The sequence below is a fragment of the Protopterus annectens genome, chromosome 7.part0 (assembly GCF_019279795.1).
Source record: "Protopterus annectens isolate FY-2018-M chromosome 7.part0, PAN1.0, whole genome shotgun sequence".
Lineage (NCBI taxonomy): Eukaryota > Metazoa > Chordata > Ceratodontiformes > Protopteridae > Protopterus > Protopterus annectens.
Window position 1 is genome coordinate 554,123,026 of NC_056739.1, and position 22,178 is coordinate 554,145,203.

Genomic DNA, 22,178 nt, shown 5'->3' on the forward strand with positions numbered 1-22,178 from the left:
TGGACCTTTTGCACATCTGTAGAATGAAGAGCATCAGAACTATAAGATCTAAAGAACATAAACTTTGCTTACGACATTAATAGGACATACTAGAGGGGCAAGTATGCATCTCAGCAAATTCCCATTCTCTGAAATAGACTTTCCACTCATGTGAAGCAAGGCCTGACCTAATCCTATTCAAGAGTAACCTGGACAAGTACATGGAAAATCAAAAATTCACTCCAGGTCTGGCACCTAAGCAGTAACAACACAACCACTTAGGAATTGTTCATTTCAACAAAGATTATTCCTTTTTTAAGAAATGAACAGTTAAATCAGAAATCCTGAAGGTATTTGTCCTATCTAGCAGAGTTGCCTGGGGACATCTAGTGTGTGTGAAATTCTCCCCTTCATTTTTAGATTTTGGGAAGAAAGTAGGGGGATAAATTGCCCGGCTCAAAGGAAATAAACAACCTTAGGCATACAGGAAAGGTTTGCTTTCAAAGTTAACCTATTTTTGTGAAAAACAAGATAGAAATGACTCGCCAAGAGCTTGCAACTCAGATATGCTTCTTGCAAAAGTCAGAACAATGAAGGACATAGTTTTTCAAGTTAAGTTCAAATCAGCCTTATGAACAGCCTCAAAACAAAACAGTGAAATGTTTTCCAATACAAAATTAAGATGAGAAGGAACCACCTGTCTTCTATGGGCAAGACATGTAAAACCCTTTCAAAAACTGTTTCAATGGAGGTATGGTAGACGCAGATGAGGGGAGGAGAGAATCATTGAGCAGACAAGCTGGAAGACCCCCCCCCCCCCCGGGCAACTTTACCATAAAGGTCTGCTGTGATCCTGCACAGCTTGTCTGCAATAACGTTTTGAGAATGTAGGAAGCCCAGAGGGATAGAGAATGTGCCAAGTTGTTAGATAACAGGCTTCCATAGCTAATCTGCAAAGGGGCAGGACCTGGTACCCCCCCCCCATTTATATACCAAAAACTATGGTGTTGTCAGAGTACTAGCAAAGGGCCTGAAGTCCAAAGATTGTTGTTGTGTGCCTTGCTGGCAATGCTTATTCTCCTTCCTGAAAAATGTACCTGAACTGGAAGAAAAGTTACTAATATATTTTTGGAAAAAAGGGGCGACCCCTTGAATTAACTCCCCCTTTTCATCAAATCTTTTAAAGATCGCAGAAGAGGAAGGACAAACTAGCACCTCTTTATCCAAGGAAAAATTCATGATCCAAGATTAGACATCTCCTGGCAAATTCTGACAATGTAGCCAGTCAAATCTCTTTACCGATCTAATGTCAGCTGGTCTACACAAATTTTACAGAATGTTTTATTTACGGAGACAGAGGATAGAAATGAATTCAAAGATGCCTTAAGTCAGCTCTTAAGTTTCTCATATTTTTGAAGGAAACTAGCGGAGAGCCTAATAAATCACTATTCCAAAGGTTGAAGTGCTAGGAGTATAAATATTCCTCCCAAACCTATCACATTTTTTTCAGAGCTTGTCAGAAGGGCCAGCAGCCATAAGAAGCTTGGCTGAAAAATCTTGTTTTGACACAACTTACTGCGGCATCTGACCTGGGGTTGGGGGGAAAATACAATTTTTGGAGCCTGGAACACCTTATATAAACAGACTTTCAAGGAGCAAATTGTTGACTGCAAGGAAAGCATCCTCTAAGGCTGGCAATGCAGGAGTAACAGCTGCAGACTAAAGAAAATCCACTTGTAACAAATCATATATTTGCTGAGGTTCTGGCATTTCCTTTTGTTCACACCAGAACCACTCCTTTATTCTAGCAATAGCAGAAAGGGAATCTGAATAACAACCTTCCTGAGAGCAAGATTCCTCATTTTGTTGAGAAGGAACCTGATAAAACAGTCCATGTCTAACTATTGTCCCTTAGAGTTGAATTACAGAGTAATACAACCCTTTTACATGTGGGGAACACTCACGAAATGCTTTAAATAAACCTTTGGCAAAGCCCAGACAATCCTCATCTGCTTTGGCAAGAAAATAAATGTTTAACCTTACATTTCCCCTTTATGGGAGACCTCACAAAAATAAATACATACATACATAAATAAACAAATAAAATAAGAGTGGCTTGAAGAATAGACCCTTCCCCAGGAATGAAGTTTCTCAATGTGGCTTAGCAAAGGAGCATCACCTATTTCTTTCTCCCTTACAGCAAGGACAACTGAAACAGCCACTGAGAAAGCATCAGTCTCCCAGTCCTTAGGGACTTCCCTAGAAGCAGCACCAGAGCAGCATATGGTCACAGGGAGTCACTAATAGCTGTGGAGGCAAAAGAGGAAGGACGGAAGACTGAAGCCCCAAGTAACTTGGATTGCTGCTTGAGGAGGGAACCACAGAGTTACAGGGACCCAAGTCCATGTCCTTGCTACAAAAGGTGTCTGAAAAGTTGTTAGTGGAGCTTTGAAGACAGTCTTGTCTTGCCCTAACAAAAAGTTCTGAATTAAATTTTAGTGATAACCACCAACACACACACACACTTGTCCCAGTACCTAACAGTTGCCAGAAACTTAACATGTTTCCTCCCAAAAATAAGGAAATCCCACAGGAACTCTGACAGCCTTTCTACTGAAAAATTACTTCTTAACAGCAGCTAGAAGACCCTTGAAGAGCAAGTTTTATATCCTGACAAAGTCATTCTAAGGTAAAAACTTAGAAACCACCAAAATGCACCAGCCCTATTCCAACAGCACTTGGACAAATAAAGAAGGGAATCCCCACAGGGAGTCTGGACCATCTGACTACCAAAAAGAAAAGGCGTCTACTAACTGTGGGTTGGAATGCAGGATAGCCAGTGAAACAACCAGTCAGGAAAAAAGTTCTGCGGTAAAAATAAGTCACCAAAACACAGATGTTGTAGCCTATGGCCATAAGTTTTGACCAAAAAATAAATTTTCAAAACAACAGGGAACTATGACCAAAAAATGACAGATATGTTTTACTGACAACTAAAAACACTATTTCCAGTCTTAAGCCAATATTTGACAGGAAGGAACAACTTATCTTCACCAACAAGAACTGGAAGATACTTCCCAAGAGGGTACTTATCTGCCCAGCCTTGATGAAGTAATATTAGAGCGATCACACAAAGCTCAAAAGGAAGAGGGCACCAGAGCGAGCACTTGAAGCTCACAAGGAAGAGTACACTAGATGGCAAGAAATTTCATAACCTTTGGTGCCCTAGCTACAGATTTTAAACTGCTCTTCTCAAAAGTGTACAGCGGCTAGGGTGTGTGGAAGGTGCCCTAAAGCTTTCAATCTGGCCAGCTGATGTTATCTTTGGCAAGATCTCCCATACAGCTTTGGCTACTGCAATAATTATCTAATGATGCACATCCCATTCGACTAAGGCTGCAAATATTAGAACCATTCAGTAATCCAAATTCAACATGCCTGCCATGTACCTCCTTCTATTCAGTAATGCACAGATTTGGTCTCCCACTCCCAAACTAAGGTTATCTGCACTAAAGGCAAAACTTACCCAAGACATACAAGAGGAAAGTGCAGAGTATGGAATCATTCAAAGAACTACCTTTATTTTAAGAGCCTAACTTTCTTATCTGATAAAAGTAGGTCCATCCTCAGTAACGCACAGGACAGAATCTGAAATCCTTCTTAATGGGTAGACTCCTAGAGCAAAGGCTCATACTTAAATACTAGGCTAACTGACTAAAAGGGCCTTTTTAAACCTAGCCAATTAACGGAGGTCAGAATCAAACCCTGGACCCTCTGTCTATGAGATGAAATATACCATTATGTCAATCCCACCTGAAGAAGAATACAACCACCGGGGGTGGGAATAGGACCCACAGCCTTTGGATCTTTCAGTACCAAGGGTGCTACTCGTTAATCCACTGACACAAACACCAAACTACATGCATTATAGACAAACCACAAAGGGATGTACAACCAAATCAAGGTCTGAACTTGTAACCTTTATATTATAAAACGTCAGGCACTAAACCACTTTGCTACAGACAATCAGAAGGGAGTAGCTCATTCCCATACCAGGAGATGAACTTGGCTGAAAGCCAAGAATCCTAACAGCTAGACCATATGAGACATCCCAAATTCTTATCAGGACAGAGTGGAAGTTCCTCCTCTATACTGGTTCAGAGATAAGGACTAGGCTAGTTACTTATGAGCCATTTCAAGTTTAGCCAATTTCCATTTCAAAGCAGAGAAACAAACCCTGTACCTTGTGACTGCGAGGTAAACGCCTTAACCATTACACCAATCTCAAACATACCCTTGACAATGGAAGCCTACAGACCAATATGGTTTTGGAATTAAAATCCAACTGCAGAATGTATTCAGGAGACCACATAACCAATGCACAATGTGCAACCTTAAAAGGCTGCAGTTCTGAAAAGGGCTACCAAGCTGGTTCAGGCTGTAATTGAATAAAACTTAAACGTAATAAACAATGATAAAGTTAACATAGCAATATCTTTATAAATAAAGACAGTCATTTGGCAAGGGTTAAATTACACTACTTTATGGCCTACATACTTGGAGAGAAAAATAAAAAAAACAGCTGTGAATTTTTTATGTATGGACGTGGTTGTGTGGATAACACATTTCAGTTGTATTGTATGTTAGTGCTCCCCTGTTTGTTTTGTGAATTTGTAGCAGATCCATCTGGGCTAGATCGGAGAACACCTTGTAGGCAAGGAATACATCACCCCTTAACAGACAGTGGAAGACAGAGCTTTGAGGCAGCCTGCATAGGACATCTTATTTACACCTTAAATTCTTTTAGTGAGGAACCTCTGTGGATACTCCAACTGTTGAAAATGCCTTATCAAGTACAAGCTAGAGGATGCACTGTACTCAGTTTCTGGTCTAATGAAGGCTGTGTATAGGACTACAATTTCCCTAGATCTAGATGCCATGCCCTCACCTATATATTGTACCATATAGAAGGATTTTCTCACCATGGGCACATGGTGATCAAAGTTCAGTTTGCAGTCAACCCGAGTTCCTACGTCCTTTAACACCGTCTTCTCTTACAGGAATATTATCAATGTTTTAATTTGCAGGGGTGGCCACCTTCCTGAAGGGTATAATTATGCATATTTTTGCACAGAGTATTAGGCCATGGCTCTGGCACTGGTTATTTGTGTGTATCATACCTTCCTGGAGAATATCTACATCTTTGGGGGATTCAGTGATTGCACCCATCTTGTAGATGTCAACAAATCTGATTGGCCAAAGGCCCTCTATATTTGCCTTACCTTCAGAGAAGTATATTCCCAACAGGAGATGTCCCAGTACACAGTCCTGTGGGATGCCTCTAGGAACAAACCTTTTAGTAGAGGTGGATCCCCACCCCAACTTCATGTGTCCTAGCCATTAGGCGACACAGGGATTTATGGCTAAATTTGTGCATTTATCTGTAATACCCTTAAAGTATTGTGTCATATGTCTTTGCTAGGTCAAGGTAGGCAGTATGAACAGCTCTACCCTTGTCCATAGCTTTAGTGACTTTCTGAAAAAACTCCACCAGGTTTAGAAAGCACGACTTTCCCTTGATGAAACCAAATTGGGAAGGGTCCATGTGTTTGAAGATTTTCTATGTATTTATCAGGTCCACCATACAATTCTTCCCATGGCCTTGCATTCAAGACTACTCAAACTTTTGGGTCTGCAGTTCCCTGGGTCTGTTGATGGTCCCCTTTGTGTAGAAGGATGACTACTGCAGTCTCTCACATTCCCTATGGTTGAAGGTGTCTGGAGGTTGTGCTTGAAGCTATTTAGAAAGCATCCTATGATATTATCAGGACCCATCAATGCAGTGTTTTTACTTTTGGAGAGTGCAATGAGGACCTGTTCTTTAGTGATAGTTGTGGGAGAAACTGTAGATGGTATTTGGGGTGGGGGCAACTGGGAGTGAATTTGGAGTTGAGCCATAAATCAGCCAGCAAATTTGATATATCCTCCGGTTCAGTACAGGGAGTTAATTTACGATTAGTTCAGTATGCTGTTAGGCATTGCCATTAAGGTTGTGTAAACAGAAAAAAAAATGTATTACGGTTATTCTTAGCCTGGAAAGCTATTTTTGTCTAGAAGTTGGCTTTGCTGAACTTGATTATTCACCAAAGCTGCTTGTGGAGACTGATGGAGTTTTTGGCTGTTGGCCAAGCCCTTCCTGTTTTGTTGTACAGCCTATTTATACTGGGTCCCACCAAGGGGGCTTCTTTTTGGAGTCTGTCCTAAATTATTAAGTCTTTTTGGGAGTCTGTCCTAAGTTATTAAGTCTACTGCAGAGATGTAAAATTCCCTCATATTTACAAATACCAGCTCCAAGATACACGCACAAATCCAGCAATTTTTGAGCCTGCATGTTAGTGGTTGTGTACATATCCCAGTTTAGGGTGGTATAGTTGAAATCACCCATAAATATGATGCTAGATCAAATGGAGAGTGACTCCTGTACATTTAAAAGTACACAGTAATGTCAATCTGGGTCATTAACAAGGACCTATAGCTAAAGAAGGTATGGCATGTGACTTTATTCAAGTTTAGTAGGACATGACGTAGCTCAAGAGTGTCATTAAGTCACGAATCTTGAGGTGTGCTTACCTTTTTATGTAAAGCGATACACTTCCACCTCTTGTCCCTTCTTGTGCAGTAGCTGGTCTAAATGCGTGCGGAAGGCATTACAACCTTGCACTGCTGGGATGCTTTCAACAGCTTTAAACCATGTCTCAGTAACTGCACAGATGTCACTATCCAAGGTGAGGAGTGCTTCTAGGGAATGAAGCTTCTTGTTGGGCCTTCTAGCATTGAGCAGTAACACCTTTGACGCATCTTAAGTAGAATTTACTATGACAAAGACTTATCAGGTTGGCATTGGCCTAAAAAATGCACTACAGGGATAGATAATATGTTGGCCAACATACAAAAGCCTAGAAGGGACAAGTACAGACCATCCCTGGCAAGGCAACATGGTCTGTTAATCATGCCCACCCAAACTGACAAATACTGAACCACTTAGAATGACACCAGTAACTAAGCCAATGGTCTTCTGTTCATATTTTATCATCCCTGGTCAGAGTACAACACTGCTCAGCACTAGGCTCACATCTGACTGGGACATAGTCCGAGCTCCATGATGTCTCTCTTCATACAGTCCAGGGATGTACACCTCAGGTCATTAATGTCCACTTGGACTATAACAGAATCATACTGATACATGTGGTTCTGTGTCCTGAGTGCTTGTGTGAACTGGCAGATCCTTAGCTCCATGAGGTCTCTTTTCATATAGTCCAGGGAGGTACACCTCAGGTCATTAACGGCCACTTGGACTATGACAGAATCATACTGGTACACGTGGTTCTGCGTCCTGAGTGCTTGTTTGAACTGGCAGATCCTTGCCCACAATAAGAAAATGATTGCGAATGTCTCCTTGCTCAGCCTGCTGAGTGGGGCACAAATGCCTCTTACAAAAGACAGTCTCCAATGAACAATATATCGGGTTGTGTGGTAGTCTGCCTTAAGGGCACACAGGTTGGGACATTGTGAGATGTAGTTGTGTGTCCTGGGGAGTATTATCTATTTAGTGTGTACAGTGCAATCACATTTCAATTAAACTGTGTCAGTCTGTTTAAGAATAAATGGTTGCTACATTTCTCAGGATGCCCACTTCCACCAGGCTGGCTACAGACAGGAGCAAAGTGCATATCCATGGCTCCATATCATCTTTTTTTTTGGTGATCTATGAGGAGTAGTCTAAGAGAGGCATGCAACTAAAATGGTGGTAGTTGGGGTCTACAACTGATCTAAAACACTTTTGAGGTAATATTTCCCATTGGGCAAACTAGCTGCTCTACACTCAGCTAGACATTTCAGAAAATTACATTAGAACTTAAATATGGAAATTTACAACTCCAGGTGCCTGCTTCTATACAGGGCACAGCAAGCCACTGGTGCAGAGATCAGCACAGGTTACAGGAGATGAGCTAGAGAGGAATCCAACAAGTAAACAGTAAAAATGCAGTACAAATATGTGGGTGTGTACACACATACAAACACCCCACCGTCAGATCCTGCAGCAATTCAAAATTTTCTCTCTGTTGTTATTAAGACTACAAGACTAAGGTCCCCAGCCCAAATAAAATTCAAGCAGGAAAAATGTAGTGGAAATATAAATGAGGCTAAGATCCTACAACAATTCACAATATCCCATTATTGTGAGAGTTAGTAAAGGTCCTAGACCAAGTTAAAATGTTGATTGTTGTCTTTTGGTTGAAACAAGGAAAATAAATACAGAAAAAGGGTTTCTTGCCCCCATTAGTATCTGCTGCACATCCTCAAAACTCAGCTGCCAAAAAGGAATTAAAACATTATCATCCAGGCAGTCAACTGAAGATGACTGAGGTCAAGGTGTATCAAACACACCTATTCTTGTGAGAGTAGATCTAGTATGTGAGGAAGCTTGTGGTAATTGTCCCTGACCATTTGAAAAAGGAGGAGAAAAAAAAAAAAAAAAAAAAAAACAGTTGCCTGTGCCAGAAGGGAGTCACCACAATGATCTTAGGCATTCTTTCTTAATCTTCAGAAGTACTAAGGATATTAGAGGAAAGGTATACAGGAATATTCCTGTCCAAAAAGAAAAGGGCATTGGTCTTCCAGGCCTTTTTGCACAGAGTCCTGGAAAAGAATATTGATACTTGATTCTTCAGAAGAGGAGACAAAGAGGTCTACTTGAACTCCCCAAAGATGGATCAAATCCTGGAAGATCTCCATCTAGTTTCCATTTGTGAGGATCTGCCCTGGTCCTGCTTAGCTTCTCTGGTTAGCTTACAGGTAGGGGCTGCGTGGGACACATGGGGTGGGAGTCCTACAGTTAGCTACATTTTAAGGGAGATTTACTGATAACCTGCAACTCCTCTACATCTAAATTATCATCTTGTCTTGAGTGGGAACACTGCCACTTTCAGGCCCACTTGAGGTGAAGGCACTAAATGTGTGTTAAGCAATGGCATTCTGAAACCCTGCACTGATGGACACATGGATCAACACCAATGAGAGCTTTCAATAGCTATGCATATAGCAATGCTTTCCAGTATAAGATATGCTCAGATGGAAAAGATTTTGTTAAGGCTCCTACCATTGAGCAGCAATAGTTTTATGTTATCCACATTATGTTTTATTATGTTAGAAGCTTTACAAAACTGATATTGCCTAAACCCGGCACTATGAAGGGTAAACAAACAATTGACCAATATACACTAGCCTTGGGGAGATAGGCGCAGGCCATTCTTGGCAAAGCAGTTAGGACCGTCTACTATTTTTTCCAATGCTGATATATACTGTAACCCCCTAATGAATAACTTTGATTGGATTAGATATTAGCTTCTGGACTCAAGCTTTTCTTATACCACTACATAAAAGAGTTACATTATCAGAGACGTCTGGACTTTGTGGAACCTTTGCCTCCAAAAGACAACATATGTATGGATAAGAAAAGAGTTATGTGCTTTCACATCCATTTGCCATACTAGTCCGTCATTCTGTCAGCCACTCAGAAAGCAGTGTCCCAGGACTTCTTACATATTACCACTACATGAGGATGAGAATTACAGATTTCTCCAGTTATCAATCCCTCACCAGTCTGCTCTTTCTAAAGAGCTAGAAAAATGCATCCAATAACCTAGCACACTGCATGGATTTTGTCCATATATCACAGTACTATTCCTGCCCTTAATTTCACCACCTTCATCAAAAAACAGGCAACTCATATCTGCAGCATTTAGATATATTTAAAGCCTCTTATACCATACCCCATCAACTTCTGCTAAACAGGCTCTCTGTAGTAGGACCAGGCTCACCAACTCTCTCCTGGTTCAACAGCTCTCACCGGCAGGTAACTGTCTGTGAAATGGCAAACATATCTCTTTTTTGACTGTAGTAGTGGGTGTCCCCCCAAGGGTCTATTCTGGCCCAGTTCTTTTCAATATATTTATAAACGTGGAACCAACAAAAGGCATACATTAAGAAGTACTAAAGCCAAAAAAGTGCCCAAAAGGGCAACCAGAAACAACTGAAAAGGCGAATTTTATTAAAAAAGAGTAACCAAGCACTTTAGTTCTAAAAATTGCAGGACTTCATTGGAGAAGTTCTGCATACTTACAAACCTCCACACTGTAAGTAATAATGCTACTATCATTCAGTATGCAGATGACTCGACCCTAAGCTCCCCCTCAAGAGTCTGGAAAAACTGCAACAGACAATCTAAGAATCCCTATCTATTTAAAGCTGACTCCATGACACATCCTGCACCCAAGCAATTTTCTCACAAGAAGAATCTTTTCAACATAACTTCTTTGGGTCTATATTAAATGCTCGAAGAGGCGTTACATCGAACACCTCTTCAGTGACATGTAAACACCAACCGCACAAAACCGCGAACATTCAAAACAGCTAGCTCCAAAAAACAAATACACAGAATTTCAAATTGTAACTGTATATGTGTCGATAAAGAGGCATTCGCTGCAATGCCTCTTCATGATGTTGATATAGACCCACCTCCTCCAACTATACCAAAACTGAATTAGTAAAGCACACAAAACTAAGGATCATAACAAAACATTTGAAGTTCGACTTTCATCTACAAGCAGTCAAAAATGCATAAAACTGGTGCCCTCTATAGGATAAAGCCCTACCTTATAGGTGACACTCAGAAAAACTGCCACAACTTACCCTTTTATATACAGTGTTCCCTTCTTTATACATCTGCAAAATTTAATAAGCTCTGCAGGGGACTCCTTTTACTACTCATGTATCCTAAGAAAACCAATAACATCTTAACCTTTGAATCACCCGAGAGAAACATGATCATGTTCATGCCACTCCGCAGAGTAATACTTAATCTCCTCAATACCCACTAAACCTTATCCTCCAAATGTCATTAAATTTCCACACACACAAAATAATTCTTAGTGACCTTTAATCTACCATGTTCTGGCTACCTGCTCTTCCTATGAATCCTCTCCAGCCCCCCCCCCCCATACCAATACTTTTATCCCTTGTCTTACACCTTCTCTTACTCTTACACACACACACACACACACACACACACACACACACACACACACACACACACACACACACACACACACACACACACAGTCTTTCAGTTCAACATACCTGAATCTTTTCCTGCCATTCTACCATACTCCATAGTCTACTGCTCTACTTTATAATTCAATAGCCCTCCTACATGTACCTATGAACTACTCCTTACATCTTTTACCCACCTACAGCAGCCATATCACTACGAATACTGCATATAAGCCAAACCCTAGATAGCAATGGTAATGTACTTTATTTTAGATCTACGCATTTGCTGCTGACTGTTCATACACTTAGTCTCTACTCAACTTCTGCTGATTTAAGACCTTTAGTCATGACTGCAGCATGTCCAAAGAACATTTTAGTACTGAACCAGCTCCTTTTAGCTTATTTTAATGCTCACAATACTTTATTTCTCTTTTTCTTTTGGTTTAATACTTAAAACCTACCTACTCATTGCTATAACATGTGCTTTGTCTTTTGATCATTAAGTGAGAGTTCTTAATGTTTTTAAACACACTCTTCCTAGGTTATGCATTTTGTAAGGGTCTTTTCTCCACCGCCCTTCAACCTTAACAGGCCCTGGGCCCAATCAAATTATCCCAATAATGACAATATATGTCTTCTAAAATTCTTAAACAACCATGATATTTCAGATACTCTCAACTACTTTTCTCAACCTTCGCTTTTCCTCTCATGTTTTCCAGAAGTCTCTGTAACAAATTCAGGAACAAAACAGGCTAACAACCTATAATCACAATTTACAAAAAATTATCTCGCTCTCTAATTGTCTAAAGATGTCCTAGCTTTACTCTTCTACAATAACGTTAGTAATGCAGTATTACTCCTTGTGTAAACTGTTGTCTGTCCTGTTACCTATTCATTGCATACTTTCAATAATAGGTTTGTATTGTTAATGTAATTTAGCTTTCAGTCCTAGTGATTTATGACTTTTTTCAGTAACTGTTTGCTTGTTCTATTTTCTTAACAACAATACTAAATAAAACAAATCTGGAAAAAAAATTCTTGTTGCCATCTAATCTTTTATAGAGAAAAAAAACAGAATTCCATCTTTACCTGGTTGAATATCTCCCAGAAAAGGCTTGTTTAAAGAATCCACATGTATTTTTTTAAAAATGTATTTACACTGAGTTGACCAGTTAGTTCCACAAGGTCAATGACCTCTTCTTAGGGAAGCCCAATGTAGTACTCATACTGAATAGGGAAAATTTGGCCAAGGCATAAAGGAAATTACCCTTCTCTTTCCAATAAGTACAGTGGGAGCTTTTAAATCCACCTGAGCTACCACCTACTTAGGCAGATGGGGCCTCATTTTAAAGTCTCATCTAAAGGAGGAATTGTATTACTTTCTTCTAAAACTTATAATACTATGTTGTAATTAGGGTTATTTTCTCACAATTTCCGGAGACAGACTACCGTTAATTAACAAACCATTTGGTCAATATGCAATCCTTTAGATTTAACTACTGAAAAAACATCTTTAGTTTTCACAGTTCTGATTATTTTAAACCACAACAAGTGTTAACGCTGGCTTCACAATCCCTGGTAGCTTTCCATTTAAAGATATCCCTTTCTGTAATGGCTTTACTATAATCGTATTTATGTAAGTGTCTTCTGTACTTCAGCTGTTTCTCATGACCACAAATATTCATTTTTATTTCTTAAGATGAACCCACCACTCCAACCGGGAATGCTCATTTATCTTTCTTTAGAAGAAACATATGTTCAAAAATGTTTTAAATCACAATACAAATATTCCAATACTCAAGTCTTTTATCTCTGAATTTGATTATTAAGGGAAATAAATGGTAGCTCAGTCATAAATGACTTAGCAGAATATTCATTACATGTTTGTGCAGGGGCTCCAAATAATTGGCCACTGCAAAAATGAGTCTATTCTATATGAAACGGTGCTTTTGTACAAGCATACCCTGGCAGACTACTTCAGTCTGACCTATTCTTTATTTGAGTTTTACATATATACCCTCATATCACTATACTCTAAATATCTGTTTCTCTTCATGTAAGAATGAATGACAAATCACCTTCTGACACATTAATGAAGGAAGAGGACAACCATGCATCATTCTGTAATGTAAGAGTTCTCAGGAGGACACGCCACCCCCATACAGAGTGGACTCCTGGGAAAATACATAAATTTAAAAGATCAATTTCTTTGCCTATTATATAATTTTGGAACAGCAACCCAATAATGATCTGCTTTTCCACACCCAGTATACTATTTAATACAATTATCTTTACATCTACCCAATTTACCTACAATCTTCACATTCCATTTTTTATGCAGTCTATTTTAAACAGTCCTCTCTTACTAAAAATGATTTAGCTGGTCAGCATATTTCTACTAGTTTTAATATGCCCCAATTAGTATTATACTTTAAATTGCTATCAGTACTCATAATAAGTCCTCCCCAGTCCACATTTGTAGTTTACCTTTAATCTTGTAAATTGAATCCACTGCATCACTATACATTTTAAGTTGTTGAGGAATCTTAATTCCATTTAGAAACATGTCTTGTCCTGATCTGTATCACAAATCTTTTATTAAGATGTAAATGATATGAAGGGGGGACAAGTCTCATTAACTTTGTTCCCAATTCAAAATTACTTAACTCTATTAGGAATGTTAGCTGCGTTTCCAAACTGAAATTAAACTGTCTCCATACAAAAATAAATCTAACCTCCTACATGAACAGCAGGAATTCCCAAAGGTGGTAGGATGTTGATACCAACCATGGCGTGGGGGTCAAACTTAAAATTACAAAACAGCAATATTGATCCAACTCAGAAAAAGGCAGCCAATCAAGTTTCAGTGAGTTGTTGTGTAACTTTCTGCACATCATCTACAAATGACAAGGGTAACCTTTAATCTCCACACAATCCTTCCTATTCTCGTGTAAGCATACCACTCTCTTATAGCATATCTCAGTTTGAATTATTCAAAGGTGGTTCATGCTTAACGATATTGGTACTCTTTTTTGAAAGGGTCACCAAAGCTATGGACAAAGTTAAAATGCTACACAGCATCTAACTACACCTACCCAAGACTTTTGACACAATCCCCCTCAAGCACAGTAGAAAAATTTAAGTTAGGAATAAACCCTTACTACACTGAACCACCAGTGTGCCCTAGTTATTCTACAAGTGTTGCAACTAGCACAACTCACAAACAAAAGCATTCAAATTACCTAGCAGACCTTTCCAACAGCACATTCAAGTGATGTCAAAAAACACAAACATACACCTGCTATAAACCAATAGAGAGCACGCTCTCAGACATCCACATTGAGCAATGGGTAAATTATGGTTAATCGATTGTGAAACACTTCTCCACTTTAATATGAATTACATTACCCTGTCAAACACAATAAGCACAACTCTCAAACTTTTTATCTACAAGCTAGAAACAAAGCAAAAAATAACTAGGAAAAAAGGACCCAAGTTACGGGCACTTTTTAAATACTGATACTGTCAACTTAGAAAGCTGACAGGAAAAAAGGGGGGAAATCAACACATTCCCAAAATAAAACTGCAACAATTAGTTTTTAGGGATGACTTGCAGTATTTATTGGCTATAATTCATGATATTTTCTTAAACAAATGAAGGAGTTGGAGCAACAGTACAAACCAAAATTATGAACAGGTGAAAGGTATGCAAGAATACTATTCACCAGGACTCAATGATTAGTAGCATCTTAAAAGAGTTTATATTAGCTCTACACTACGTCAAAAAGTAACGGTCACTCTCTACTACCGAAAAAAAAGACCCCAGGTTCTATATGGTTACCTACAGCCCCTGCACGCCGACTTTAGTACTTAAGCAACAGACAAGGGCTTCTTTGAGGGGACAGGGATCTAGTCATTAAGCAATTAGGCTGCACTTTGGAGACAACAGTACAAATACTTGTTATAAAGTTTTCAGCTTAATTGTGGAGACAATGGTAAAAATACCTGTTATAAAGTTTTCAGCATAATTGTATCCTAGTACCCCCCCCCCCAGAGGACCAACACCTGGTGATCGGTACGAATATTACAGAATATTTATGGAGACGTCATTATGAATATTCAACAGGCATTTGGTACATTAGCTCAGGGAAATAAATATTGAGCTAAATAAAATATTGAGGACAACATTGTTTTTTACATTAATTTCTTAAAAGTAATGATAAAGGAACATCACTATCACTGGAGCTGGAACTTAAACAAAGCTACTCAACTACAGACTGCACCCTACAAAAGTAAATCATGAATATTCATAGGGTATTAGGTGAGTTAGCTCAGGGAAATAATACTGAACTAAATAACAACATATTGAAGTCAACATTGCCTGTTAAAGTAAATTCTTAGAAGTAATTCTAAAGAAATCAATAAATAAATAATAGACACACTACTACTGAAGCAACAGCACTGTTTACAACTGAAAGAAATGTACACATGTAACTGCTTTGTCTATTGAATGAAACAACTTGTATAAAAATAAAAAAAATGTATAACAGAACTATAACTGTAAACTGACTTTTTACAGAAATAAATATACAATTGTTGTCAGCTACCTGAAGATGCATAAACACTCCTTAACAAAATATAAGCAGAAATGAAGCAGTGGACAAGCATTCTTATAAGTTCATAGGAAGTTACTAGGCTATTGGCCAGGAGGTCATTTCAAGCCTAGCTCTTTCATCCCAATGTAGTATCATACATACTCAGGTCAATACCCAGGATTGCATTTAGTAATGACTACCCATGTCCAGGCAGGTTGAAGGTGCTATCCCCAGTAAGAATTTACAGTGCCCCATCCACTCGTCTAGGTTCCTTCTAAACAGTGTCATAGAGGTGCGCTGCTTCACTTGAACTGACAGCCTATTCCAAAGATGTGGCAGTCGCTGGGAGACAAATTTGTCCCTCCGGTAAGTCCTATTCAAGTCGCAGGCCATATTTAGGTCCCTGGAATGGGTAGCTCTAGTCCTGTTTGATTTATAGATGTGCATCAAATTCATTAGGTTTAGGTCGGAGATTGCTCTGTAAGCCAGGCATATGTCTCCCCTAAGAAGTCTATATGAAACTAAGTATAGTGACAGGGTCTTTAGTTGGTCTGTGTGAGGCACATGCTGGAGTCCCTTGATCTTTGTTAGAAACCTCTGAGGTCTCTCCAGTTGCTGCAGGTGCTTTGTATTGTGCATGCCAAAAGGGGCATTATACTCAACTATGGGCCTGATTAGTGACAAGTATAGAGGGGGATATAATCTCCTTTGCTCTAGAGATGATGCCTTTGCTAATCAAGTATGCTATGTAGAAAGCCTTCCTTACTACAGTAGACACATGATGGTCAAAGTTAAGGTCACAATCTACTTGTGATCCCAGATCTCTTACTTTGTAGGTACATAGGGTATTGTTTTTAATTTGATAGTGTGAAGGGACATTGTTTTTACTGAAGGGAATGATGATGCATTTATTTGCATTTAGTTTAAGACCATGACTAAGATACCGGCTGCTGGTCTGAGTAAGACCCTCCTAATGTATGCTGACATCACTTGTGGATTTGATAATTGCACCTAGTTTGCAGTCATCCGCAAAATCAGTCAGCCACGGCCCCTTAGTTTTAGTCTGAGAAGTATATACTAAATAGTAGGAGGACAAGCACTGACCCTTGTGCCAGCCCACCAGTGACAGGTCTGCTGGTTGATGTGGAGTCACACTTTGATAGTGTGTGACCGGTTTGTGAGCCAGTTGGCAACCCATCTTATAACAAAGGGGGTTTACATTCAGTTTGCTAAGTTTACCAGCACTGACTAAGTGTGGGATTGTATCAAAGACCTTGGCCAAGTCGAGGTATGCTGTGTGCACAGATCTGCCCTCATCAATGGCCCTGGTCTCATTTTTGAAGAAATCCACCAGGTTTAACAGGCAAGATCTGCCCTTGGCAAAGTCAAATTTGGTCAAATCCAGGGTTTGGAGATCACCTATGTCTTTATTTATGCGGTCCATGATGATACATTCCATGGCCTTACAGATGATGCCGGTCAGACTTACGGGTCTATAATTCCCTGGGTCTGTTGCTAAGCCATCTTTGTGGAGGATAATTAACTGTTGCCGTTCTCCATTCCAAAGAACACAGCCTGTGGTTAGGCTGTGATTGAATGGGTGCTTAATGGTGATGCTAATTCATGTTTTAGTTTGTTTAGAAGACAATCTGGGATGCCATCTAGTCCCATACAGGCTGTGTTTTTTGCTTTAGACAAGGTTTTAATTACCTGCTCTTCAAATATGTAGGGTGGGGGAGTTGGGGGCAAAGTTTGTAGTAAGTCTGGAGGGGATAAGGGAATGAAAATTTCACCAAATCTGTCCACCAACAGGTATGCTATCTCTTAAGGATCAGTGTGTGTGATACCATTAGCTACTAGTTCGGCACATGCTCGAGTCCTACCTTGTAGGCTCGGTACATAGCTGTAAAATGCCTTATAGTTATTCTTGATAGTGATTGCCAAGTTTTTCTCAGAGTTACCCTTAGCTGATCTAACATGTTGTCTTATTTGCCTGTTGAGGCTGAGGAAGGTGCTTTTCCATTGCTGGGGTCTCGCCTTAGTTTTCTTAGACGGTAACGTTTTGCATTTGCTGAAAAGTTTGTTGATGCTGGATGTCCACCAGTGCGGCTTGTTTTTTCTTTGGGCTCTGGCTTTGATTCTGTCTGGAAAAGCTGAGTCTATACATTTATACAAGTGATTGTACAGGGCTTTAGTGTAAGCTTTGGTGTAGTTGCCACTTCCAGCTGGGGATGGGGCTTGAAATGCATTTGTACCTTTCCCCAGGAGGGTATAGTTTGCCTGATTGAAGTGTTTTAGTCTGACTTTGTCCTTTGCAAGTTCTGGTGTTAGTGCCAGTTTGAAGGTGACTGATTTGTGGTCAGATTTAAGTAATGAGGGTCTGATAGTTGTGGTGGTGCATCTGTTTGTTATGTTAGCGTTTACCAGAACTAGTATGTTTGTTCCTCTTGTTGGGGGTTGAACAATTTTCTCCAGGGCATTTGAATTAACAGTCAAGGAACTTTTGCACTAGTGAGTTAGGGCTGGGGTAGGTTTCCCAGTTGATAGGGGAATAAGTGAAATCCCCCATGACCAGAGTGTTTGGCAATATCTAGATTGACTCCAGTTTGGTCAACTAGGCCTCATGCTCATCATGATCCATGGAGGGGGACTCTAACTAGCTATGACTTGAATGGGGGTCTTACCCACAGTAATCTGAACTTGGAGTGACTATATGGAGTTGTCCTGTCTAATTAGTTGAGAGGTGAATTTATCTCTAATAAAGATAGAAATACTACCTCCTTTGGTTTTCACACGTTTGTTTTGTGGTCTGAAGGTGTGGAAGGCATTGTAGCCTTGCAAGGCTGTGGTACTCTATGAGGCACTGAAGTAGGTTTATGTGACTACACAGACATCTGCATTCTCTAGTGATAGGAGTGCTTCCAGGGTGGGCAGTTTTTGGTTTAAGCTCCTAGTGTTTAGCAGCATAATCCTTATTCTGTTATGACTGGAAATTTTGACATTGGTAATTCAATTTTTGAGACCTTGCCTAAAAAGGCATTATGGAAAATGCAACAGCTTTTGCAAGCAGCCAAAAGCCTAGTGGTGCCAAGTGCAAATAATCTCTGGCAAAGCAACAAGGTTTATAGACCATGTCATCCTAGGGTGACAGAAACTGCACACCCTTTGAATGAAATAAAAGGTAAGACAATTATTGAAATCAATATTTTTTTTGTTTACAATGTGGTATCATTCCAGATGAAGGTAATATACTTCTCAAAGCTAGGGACATACCTGCCTGGGACACATAGAGAGCTCAATCATGGCTCTATTCGTATAGTCCAGTGAGGTACGTCTCAGGTTGGTCACTCCAACATGAGCTATAACAGAGTCATAATGGTACCTGTTGCTGAGAGACTTGAGTGCAGGTATGATCTGATGAATCCTGGCACCTGACAGGCAGCTGACTATGACTTTCTCCTTATAATAACCTGGTAAGTGGGACATCTGTGTATCTCAATATGGAGTCTCCAATGACAAGAAAATTTGGTTTACACCTTAAGGGGTTGGTAGGCAATACACTGGTGTTCCTATGCGTTTTAGGTGCTGTAGGAACTGTGTTAGTTGTAGCAGTCTTGTGTTATGAGTGTTAAGAGAGCAGGGATTCAAATTTTTTGGTGTGGATACATCTCTCGCACTCTGTACTAGAGTGACTTACTAGTACAGGGTTATCAGTGTACATGAGGCAGTTGCTACACTGCCTCAGGAGACCCAAGTCAACAAGGCTGGCAGGAAAAAGAGAGGCAGTCCAACTGTCCATAATGCTAGGTTTCAAGAATTATCACAAAGGGGGTGCTTTCAGGACTGATCTAGGAGGTGCTCTGTAGCTGGGTATTTCTAACAGGGTTTTTGGTTATTGGTTTAATAAGTCACAGTTCACTAGCAATACTTTTTAGACCAGAAATGTACTAGAAGATGAGAACTACACTAATGTACTACAGCTATATCTAAGGGAAATATTGTCAAAATTATCTGTCCGGCTATGGCGCACAATTGTGCGGCAGTGTGCTGTGCTGAGGAACGTGCAAACAAGCAGAAATCAGCTCAAACATGAGGCTTAAATACCAGAAGCAAAAAACTTAAAGAAAACTCAAAATAACCAATGAGGGTGCTTACTCCAAGACCTAGACCAATCACCCTTCACCAGGCAGGTTCCAATCAGCACACTTCTCTCACAAGGGTGCAGAAGGGCCCCTTCCAATCAGAGACTCCCCAGACTCTGGAATAGACTGCCCATACATGTCAAGTAGAGAGCCTCTTTGGCCCTCTTCAAAAGAAACCTTGATGATTGGATGGGAGATAGGAAATACACCCTGGGTATCACATCAGTCACCCTGCTTAACAGGGGTCCAGGGAAGTAAATACTGTGGGGAAAAAACAGCCAGGAAATTTTTATGGCTAGGCCTGTATAGGCCCTAGGGCCGATAGCCTAGTACCAGCCTATGAACCTATAAGATGGCTTGGAAAATGGGCTCAAAATACAACTGCCACTAAAAATAGAGACAGATGCAGCAAACCTGTATCTGGACTATGCTGCAGCCACTAGCTACACTAACTTAGGTGGAAAACACTAAATAAATGTTTAAAACAGCAGTGAGACACTAAAAAAAATGATGAATTCTGTTTAAAATAGTAAAAAATGAACAAGAATATGAAGTGCATATTTTCTAACACCTAACACACCCAAGAAAGTAGCAATGTGCTCTATAGAACCACTTCTCCCAAAAGGATAGCAGAAAAATGGAATAGCAGCAGACATGATGCACTGAACAAGCATTCTTATGATGAACTCCGTTTAATAAAATACTAAAAAAAGAATTAGCATACGAGGTGCACGTGTTAGTAAAAGTGCACCTTCACTCCACCTTCTCTTAAAAAGATTCATTGCCCTAAGGCAACGGGAAGTGTCTTAAAAATTACATTGAACACATGCAGTATTTAATCCATTTAGCTCTGCAGCCTCTCCCATACCTCTCAACCTCTTACAGCAGGAAATCTGGACCAATGGAAATTAACAGGACATGCTGGAGGGACAAATTATTGACCCAGAGGCTCTCAGTACTCGGAATAGAATCCCAGTCCATATCAGGCACAGCCTCTCGCTGACTCTCTTCAAGAAAAATCTGGACGAGTGGATGGGAGATCGTAAGTTCACTCCGGTGATCACTTCTGTGTCACTACTAGACAGAGGCTCAATAAAGTAATAAAAAAAAGGACACAGTAAACCCCATTTTTAAGGGGTGGCGTAAGCCAAATACACTCTGGCTAGGCTGATAAATGCTCTAGGGCATATGGCCTAGTATCAACTATGAACAAATACATCAACAGAAATGGGACAAAGGCCCAAAAATAGGGACACTTTAAATACTGCTCTTACAAACTTAGAAAGTTGATAGACTAACAGGTTTTGCATTAGCAAGAATTTTCTGAAGGGTATGACGTCTGAAACTCAAATGTCTTTCATTATTTTTTTAACTTCAGTCTTTAATGAGTTGCCACGCCAGAAAACTACAGATTTACGAAAAACGGACCAAAAATATGAAGCAAAAATCAGGACATTCTGCGAAAATCTGTACAGTTCAGATATATGCAGTCTCATCTTAGGAGCATTCACAAATCACATGTACAACGGCGACTGCCACTTGTGTCAAATCAATAATCACCCTATACATGATGTCACTTTCAAATCCGCTAGGCACTTAGTTATCCATTATTTGCATGCAGCATCACGGCAAATAAATCCCACAGGCCACACCCTCTGCCGCACAGTCCCAGCAGGAGAACTGCATGCACATATGCCAAGTATGCAAACCACTGATCCCCAACACCCAGAAAGCAGAGATAAAAGTAAAAAAAAGACTTCCCGCCCAAACCTTAACATTACTACCTAGATTATGGTCAAAAAACGGGAACATACAGGAAACAAACTACAAATATAATAAACACTCCCTTACCAAGAACAGAAACAATACCAACTCTCATGAAACATGAGACAAAAAGGACTTTCCAACCTGCCATTTGAATGACACCTGAAATATACCACGGACCAGGACAGCTGTAAAAAAAAATGTATAGCTACGAAGTACGGACCTAAAAAAATCTAGAACCACAGATTTTACTTAGAAAAACCTAGGTGACGGTAAAAAAAAAAGTTTACTTCCGTCTTATACCATAAGCTCTAAAGTAAAAGTTTTACAAAAAAGAAAACGACTAAGCAAAAGTCACACCCTTGTCGGTAGCAAAACGATGTAGAAATATGTCGTCACCCTATCACTAGCAACCCCTAGCAGACTTTTAAAGAAACAGATTACTGTTTACATATATGTGAAGTTTGCCAGTTCGGTGGTACGTCTGCTTAGATTGTAATACAAGTAGAAAACTAACACAGTGCTTCACGCCTGTCATAGGGTTACCACCTGTCCCACTTTGCGAGGGACAGTCCCTCTTTGGGCA

The 22,178-nt window shown here is 39.9% G+C and overlaps 1 protein-coding gene across 1 annotated transcript in view; it reads right to left on the minus strand.

The window, feature by feature from the left end:
* Window positions 1-21,978, minus strand: part of LOC122806049 (complement decay-accelerating factor-like) — a 225,738-nt gene extending 203,760 nt beyond the window's left edge. The window contains exon 1 of the mRNA XM_044076289.1: window positions 21,680-21,978. Within this exon, the coding sequence (XP_043932224.1) occupies window positions 21,680-21,743 (64 nt within the window). The 5' untranslated portion in view covers window positions 21,744-21,978. The remainder of the gene's footprint in view (window positions 1-21,679) is intronic.
* Between the last annotated feature and the right edge of the window lie 200 nt (window positions 21,979-22,178).